This window comes from Varanus komodoensis, unplaced genomic scaffold (assembly GCF_004798865.1).
Source record: "Varanus komodoensis strain SLA01 unplaced genomic scaffold, ASM479886v1 scaffold28, whole genome shotgun sequence".
In the NCBI taxonomy this organism is placed as follows: Eukaryota; Metazoa; Chordata; class Lepidosauria; order Squamata; family Varanidae; genus Varanus; species Varanus komodoensis.
The window spans coordinates 9,781,975-9,790,319 of NW_025335727.1; the positions used below are offsets into that span (position 1 = coordinate 9,781,975).

The following is an 8,345-nucleotide window of genomic DNA, read 5'->3' on the forward strand; positions in this document are numbered from 1 at the left end:
AAAGATAACTGGAATAACAGGCAAGTTTGGCCTTGGAGTACAAAATGAAGCAAGGCACAGGCTGGTAGAATTTTGTCAAGAGAATACGATGGTCGTAGCAAACATTCTTTTCGAACAACCCAAGAGATGACTCTACACATGGACATCACCAGACGGTCAACACAGAAATCAGATTGACTATGTGCTCTGCACCCAAAGATGGAGAAGCTCTATCCAGTCAGTAAAAACTAGACCAGGAGCTGACTGTGGCTCAGATCATGAGCTTCTCGTTGCAAAATTTAGGCTTAAATTGAAGAAAGTAGGGAAAAGGACTAGGCCACTCAGGTATGACCTAAATCATATCCCTGATGAATATACAGTAGAGGTGACAAATAGATTTAAGAAATTAGATCTGATAATTGTGGCAAGTTCTGAAAGAGATGGGAGTACCAGACCATCTTATTTGTTTCTTGAGAAACCTATATGCGGGTCAAGAAGCAACAGTGAGAACTGGACACGGAACCACTGATTGGTTCAAAATTAAGAAAGAAGTTTGGCAAGGCTGTATACTGTCTCCCTGCCTATTTAACTTATATGCGGAGCACATCATGAGAAAGGCGGGACTAGATGAATCACCAGTTGGAATTGAGATTGCTGGGAGAAATATCAACAACCTCAGATATGCAGATGATACCACTCTCATGGCAAAAAGTGAAGAGGAACTAAAGAGCCTCTTGATGAGGGTGAAGGAGGAGAGTGCAAAAGTTGGCTTGAAACTCAACATTAAGAAAACTAAAAACTAAGGCATCCAGTCCTCTCACTTCCTGGCAAATAGATGTGGAAGAAATGGAGGTAGCGACAGATTTTATTTTCCTGGGCTCCAAGATCACCGCAGACAGGGACTGCAGCCAAGAAATTAAAAGACGCTTGTTCCTGGGGAGGAAAACTATGGCAAATCTAGATAGCATACTAAAAAGCAGAGACATCACCCTGCCAACAAAAGTGCGTATAGTCAAGGCTATGCTTTTCCCAGTTGCAATGCATGGCTGTGAAAGGACCATAAGGAAGGCTGAGTGCCAATGGATTGAGGCCTTTGAATTGTGGTGCTGGAGAAGACTCCTGCGAGTTCTTGGACCGCAAGGTGATCAAACCAGTCAGTCCTAGAGGAGATCAACCCTGACTGCTCTTTAAAAGGCCAGATCCTGAAGATGAAGCTCAAATACTTTGGCCACCTAATGAGAAGGAAGGACTCCCTGGAGAAGAGTCTAATGCTGGGAACAATAGATGGCAAAAGAAGAAGGGGACAGCAGAGAATGAGGTGGCTAGATGGAGTCACTGAAGCAGTCGGTGTGAGCTTGAGTGGTCTGCAGGGATGGTGGAGGATAGGAAGGCCTGGAGGAATGTTGTCCATGGGGTCACGATGGGTCGGACACGACTTCGCGACTGTACGCGGATGCTGCCCGAGAAATCTAATTCTTTACAGACCAGTAAAGGAGGACAGACTGAGGACCAAGAACCTGCAAGAAGAACTAGCACAAACCTGGTATACCACCAACATATATTTCCTTGCAACTGAACATTCTGAGATGTGCAAAATCCACTGTAAACTAAATTCTGGCTCTTGCAAGGGCTGAAATACAAAGAGGCCCTGTAAGTCTGTGTTCATATTCATACAAATGAAGCAACGATTCTGTACATGAAATCATCTCTTCCATTAAAGAGATGGAAAAGTCATTGCTGATGTGAGAACATGGCATTTCAGCTTGTCTGTGCATACCTAAAGACACCTGGTAGAATGGCTCAGGCCATTTTAAGTATCAGAGCCAAGCTCACAGTCCTTTTAAGCAAAAATCACTTCTGGAGCTCCATGACCACCAACAACCACAACATTTTCTACATTTCAGAAGCCTTATGCAGAGGGAAGAAACTCTCTGTTGTATATGCTGTTATACAACCAAGGGGTAGAAACCCTGAAGATCTACTGTAAAACATCCAGAAATCATCAGGCAAGATCCCAGTCTACCTTCTGGTCATGTCTGCCCTAAAATATAACCCAAATCCTCTGTGACATTCAGGAGTTCCTCACAGGAGTTCCATGTGAAAGCATTTCCTCCAGTTTGAAAAACTCAATCCACTGCAGGGATGATGTTCCTTTAAAATCAAAATCCCACCTTTTAGAAAAGGATTTCTCTTCCCCTACTTGATCACAGTTCGGCCTGTTATTCCAAGACCTTCAGTATTCATCCCCTGCATCTGAAAAAACACACTGTTGCCTATGAAGGCTCATGCAACAAACTAGCTTGCTTTAGGCCAACAAAATGCAATGTTTGTTACTTGAATGCAGTAAACATGTACTTTTAGAAAATAGATCCAGGAAGAAGGCAGTGGCAGCAAAAGAACAGGGCTAAGAAGGGAAGTTGAACCCTTCACACACAGACACACACACTGTGGTCCTAAGGAAGATTATATCCACCCCCTGCTGTTTTTTTTTTTCTTTTTCTTTTAAATCAGGCACCAGAGGCAGCAACCCTATGGCCTCTAGACTGCGCCCAGCATGGGGGATAGACATTTCTGGATTCTCCAGTCCAAACTCTGTCCCCTGCTCCAAGCAGAGAAAGATCTGTACCAGCTGCTTTCTGATGTCAGAGAAGTGCCCTCAGAGAGGTAGAAAAGTGCATGTTTTAGGGGCAGAGATGGGAAGATTTTGGGCAGCTCCAAGCTCCTTCCCTTCCCCAAAACACACCAGCGAGAAGGATGGAAAAGTCTGTCTGGTGAAAATGCAGAGCAGGAGGCTATGGAGGTGAGCAGAGTCCCCCCTGCTCCTCCCTCTCTGCATCAGGTGCCTGTTAGCCTCTGAGCTTATGGGGATCCCAAATGGTTTCCTCGGGACACAGTCCTATGTATGTGCAGACAGAGGGATGTCTTAGAAAGCCCCGCACTCTGTAGCCAGCATGAATGGCTTGGGAATGCTAGCAGCTGTGTGACTTTTCAGTCCATACTTGCACAGGATCATGCCCTCAATTGCATTCAGAGTTATCACCACGTCCTGCAGGACCTTTGAAGGTGCTACAGGACTCTCTTGCGCACGTTTCAATGGCCACAGGTCAAATTTCAAGCAGATCTCACTTCTTCTCAGGCATCCTTTTGTCCTCTTAAGGAAGCTCGCATCACATCCTTCTCATGGCTGACGTGCTAAATACAAATTCCTCCATTTCTTAAATGCTCATGTCAAGCCGCTTCTCCACAAATAAGAACACCTTTTGCAAAAGTTTGCAATAAGACTAATATGAGATGTAGCACTGGAAAGCACCACACAGCTATGCACCTCAAGCGATGGAACAGATGAGCACAAAAGGAGTCTCACAAATTCAGAGACAATTAATAGTGCCTTCGATCACTGAGAACAACTGCATCAAAGCTTTCTTCCTTGGAGGGAATCGCCCCCTCACACAATATTTTATTTATTTATAATATTTATATCCTTTGCTTCAAAGGAACTCAAGGTGGCTTACATAATTTTCCTTCTCCTCTCAATTTTATTCTCACAGCGAACCTGTAAGTAGGTTGGGCTGAGCGTCTGTGACTGGCCCAAAGTCACCCATTGAGCGTTATGGCTGAGTGGGGACTAGAACCCGGATCACCTTAGTCCTACACTCTTAACCACTCCATTTCACTAGCTACATGGTAAAGCTTTTGCCCAGGCACTTCACAGTAACAAAAGGCCAGCATTTAAACAAACTTGAATATAAGTCAACAGGTCAGCAAAACGTGGGTAACTATAGAAAAGGGGCATCAACCCTCAAGAACAAGGACAGTCCGACCTACCTGGGCTTCCAGGCCAACCCTCCAGGATTTCCAAGATGGCCACACCTTTCCTAGCCATGTGCATGTCATGAGCGGAGCCGGCTGGGGCCAGGGGGTCAGCCTAGATGGCTCAGGAGACTCCTTCTGACTCACTCAGTTTCTATGTTTCCTGCCCATGCCCTTTTCCCTGACAGCAAATAATTAGCTGGTTTCCTGACTTTCCCATACTTCCCCTGCCCGCAAATTCTAAAAAGCTGAAATGCCTGATTCCTCTAAGTCTTAGGTACTGGCCACAGCAGCTAAATCATGTCAGCATTTCTGCCCTCACCCTTTTCGCCTTGCATTCTGCCCCACATTGACATGCAACTCCTGGGCCTGGAAAGCTTCCACAGCCCTGCCTGAAAAGTTCAGCCTCTCCAGAGAAAGCAGCCTTCGGGGGTCCTCCATGATGTCAGTGTCATACTAACAGCACTCATCACCTGAGAAACAGAGTATGAAGCCACCAGTGACAGTTCCCATCATTTGCCTGCTGTGGCCCCTGAAAATGGCAGCAAATTGTTAAACATCCCGGAAGGCCTTTGACCTTTCCAAATTTCTGATTTGCCTTTGATCCCCTGCATAGCACACAGGAACATGGGAGGCTACCCAGTATCAGCCAGAGCACCAGCCTATCTAGCCTGGTATAGTAGACAGCTCCCCAGGGTTTCAGGGAGGAATCTTGACAGCCTATTTCTCCTATTTGGAGAAGCTGAGAATCAAACCCGGGCCCCCTGATGCCCACTCATGTGCTCCGCCACTGTGCAAGAGCCCCTCCCACTAAGCCGTATGGGGACCATTCTGTTTTTTACCTTATTTTTTACTATTTGTATCTTTCTTCACCATACTCTGCACACACTTTTTCTTCCTGCCACCCATATTTCCTCCTTATTCTTCCTCTTTATCTCAGCTTTGCATATAGGACACAAAAATTACTAGACTGCAAATACTAATTAAAAACCTATCCTGCTGGGAACTGGCAGAGAAAGGATGGCTGTTGCCACCACTCCACCAACATTTCCGCCACCGTTCTCTGCTCGCTGCAGAACTGGGGCCTTCCCTCCTCTGGCCATCCCCTTCGTTTCTCTGCCAACCACTCTGGAGGATTTGAGCACTCCGGTCCTCCACCAGACTACTCACACAAACGGCATACAATTCAGGGTACTCACCTAAGGCCACTCCTTTTTGCTTCCACTCGTGGGCAACTACTTAACCTCTTGCCTACTTTTTAAAAAGCTTTGCAAAAAGCTATTAAAAAAGACTCCTGTGCCTTGAGTGTGTGACCCATATCAGGCTGGCCCATGGCCCAGGAATGGGTTTCCACCCACCAGTTGCAAGACGGGACCCTCTTTGGTTTTATCCTTCTTGTCAACCAAGAAGTCTCCTTGAGCACCTCGTGTAGGATCAGTCAAACAAGACAGTCCTTGACTATGAGCATACAATACCAAAAGCCAGGTGACACAAGGAAGAGGGAGAGGAGAGGTTAAAATATATCTAGTTCAAAGCTGGGCTAGCGGAAAGGCCACACTCTTCTAATCTCCCTCAATAAGACTCACAGTGGGGACTTTTTGCAACTTCATGTGAAAAAGCCCCCACATGCGCACAAAGCTCTAACTGCTCTGCACATCTTGGCAGGTTTTAGTACCTCAATAATGAGTCCATCCCAGAAAGAAAGCACTGACAGGGGCTGATAAAGCTGCAGTGATCTGTCATGACTCATCAAATAGCAAAGGATGCCTTAGAGTTCAGACCTGTCAGTGTCCCCTTATGATTCTACTCTGAATCATTCAGCCTAAGATAGGTGCAAAATACAGACAGCAGCACGCTGCTCCCATCCTGCAAAAATAGTACACCTTTCACTAATCATTTCTCTGTTTAATAACCCCTGGAGACTTCTGGAGTCTGCAGCTAGTGCACAAAGCAGCTGTCAAGAAAAGAAATCCAATTAAACTTTTTGCCATGGGGCTGACCCCTGATCGTGAGCCACCATATAGACAAGACAGTGTCACTCAAGCATTATACACGACACACGAGAACAGGCAAGGCATGTCACTCAGCATGCACAAAGCCACACTCTTTGACTCCGATTAATTAATGCAGTATAATTCAGCCCTCCTGATTCTGCACAAGTGCAGATTCAAATCACTAGTCGCTCGATCAAAATGCATGCCAACACCACTGCAAGAACTGAATCATGTTATTACTTTGTCTCAATACAGATGCAACATTCCTTGTCTCCAAACCACAGCTGGAGGCTTAGAAACATGCTGTAGCTTACATTTTCCCCATTGAAAATGCCCTTTCCCTTCCATGGTTTATTACAACCACTGTTCAGAATTATATCTGCATCAGCACTAACTACAGTTAAGCAGAACCTGGACTGGCCTGAAATCATGGTATAAGGTGTATTTGCAAACCATGGTTAGCATCAACGTCGACCTGCTGCTAAATTATGGTCCAATCAAAACCATGAAAAGGAGATATGTGTACATGAATGGAAACAGGATGTATAAATCTGCTGCTCTAAACCATGGAGCGATCAGGTCTGCACCGGATACTTGATTATTGTGAACAGAAGGATGGAAATAAAGACATCTTCAAGGTAATGAACAAAGCATTCAAAAGTCTATTCATTTGAATGATGCTATTCTAAAGTCAGCATAAATGCCTGAAGAAAAAATAAACCAAAGCTGACGAAGTGTAATGGTGCAATCCTACACACATTTATTGGGCACCATTAAGTCCCCTTTACTCGTAACCTTCACCATTGGTCAAGAAATATTACAAGGACTTACTTTGCTGAGAGCATTCTGGCTCAGAGAAATTTGCACCAAAAGAAACACATACACTGTAACAAACTGCGGGTTTTTTTCCTCTCTACAGAGAAAGCAACCATGCAATCCTATTCATATTTGCTCAAGAACTACACTACACTGAGTTACTTCCGAGGAAGCCTGACTAAAACTGTAGCCCACCAGCAACTCAGGATCATGGATCCAGCACAAAGGCATCACTCCTGTGGGGCAACTGTGTTCACCAACCCCCATGTACACAATCACAGAACACACATACACGCATGTATTCTGATACAGGCACACCAACTGAGTCTTCCCCATACATGCACACTGATATAGTCACCCAGTGTTATATGCACAGGCACATGCAACTGCTGTTACGGGAAGAGAAATACACGAGAAAGGTTGTCCTGTGCCAAGCAGCTTGCCATTCCTCCAAAATGAGAAAGACCCCAGAATAACTGTGTTCTGGGGTGCCTGAACTCCATTGCCTGGGAAAATTGCTTTCTAAAAACAGGAGGAGGAGGAGGAGGAGGAGAATTACCAAACACTTCATCCTATACTTCTCCGGGATGCACCTCCGATAGAACTTAGAAGGAACTCCATATTAAACATGTACAAGCACTCTATTAACCTGACCCCGTCCCCCACGAAATTCTCAATTTTTAAATCAACCAGAAGATCTCTGGTTCAAACTCTGGCATCTCTTCAAGGGAACCCTGGACAGCATCCTCTAGTCAGAGTACCCGGTGCTGGACCCGTTGGACAGAAACCTCCAACGCTGAGCGTAAACAGCAAACTACGTCCCAAGGGTCGCCCTTCGCCAGCGTTTCTTGCTCAGAAGCAGAAAGGAAAGGTGGACAGACAGACCTGTTTTCTACAGGCATCGCCGCAAAGTGTGGATACGTGTTTACTCGGAAGTAAACGCTACTGCGATCAACGGGATCCACTCACAGATAAGTGGATATAGGACCGCGACCGTGGACAGATGCGCTCGAATTCAAGACGCTCCACTTTTTGAACCAAAAGCCTATGGGCTGCACCCCAACCTACCCTACTTAGAGTAACCCTTCTCCTGAGTTCGATTTAAGCGTGATAACGCTGGAGACATCACTCTTCCCGCATGCACACCCCCCAGCGAGTGCTCGGCAAGCCCGCACGGAACAACCGCCCGCACAAAACGAATCCGGGCGAGCGCCGCCCGCCCGCCCGGGCCACTCACATGCCCTGCTGAAGTTGCACGGCGGCGCCGCGCGGCGAGGCCGCCAGGCTGCAGAGCGCGTACAGAAGCCACGCTCCGCGCGGGGTCATCGCGGCGGGACGACGCAGGCGAGCTCCGCCGGCGGCACAACTTCAGCTCCCCGGGCCGGGCAGGCGCTGCGGAAGGCAGGGCGGCGAGCCGGGCAGCAGCGGGCATCGGGGGCCGCCGCGGCGTGTGGCCGCCGCGCTCCCGCAGATCGCCGTCTCTTGCTCGGGACGGCTTTGAATGGGAGGCGCTTCGGCGGCGGCGGCGGCACCAGAGGAGCCGGGCAGTGTCCTCCGGCGCTCGCGCGAGCAACAGGCTCCGGGGAAACTCCTCCTCCCAGCGCCGCGAGCCGGCCTCCAAATCATTTAAAGCCCCGGCGCAGCCAATCGGAGGCTCCGGCAGGTCCTGGCCCTGCCCACGATTTGGGGGAAGTGCGGGCGGGAGCGGAGCCTGCGATTTCGCAAAGCGCGGCGGGGTCCCTTTTT

The 8,345-nt window shown here is 47.6% G+C and overlaps 1 protein-coding gene across 4 annotated transcripts in view; it reads right to left on the reverse strand.

Moving 5' to 3' along the window:
- Positions 1 to 7,932, reverse strand: part of LOC123025681 (multiple epidermal growth factor-like domains protein 6) — a 243,179-nt gene extending 235,247 nt beyond the window's left edge. For all 4 annotated transcript variants that reach the window (XR_006415151.1, XM_044434649.1, XM_044434647.1 and 1 more), the window contains exon 1: positions 7,837 to 7,932. Coding sequence is in view for 3 of the 4 variants with exons in the window: in XM_044434649.1 (XP_044290584.1) it covers positions 7,837 to 7,925 (89 nt within the window). In the remaining variant the exon portion in view is untranslated. The remainder of the gene's footprint in view (positions 1 to 7,836) is intronic.
- Positions 7,933 to 8,345: the final 413 nt, after the last annotated feature.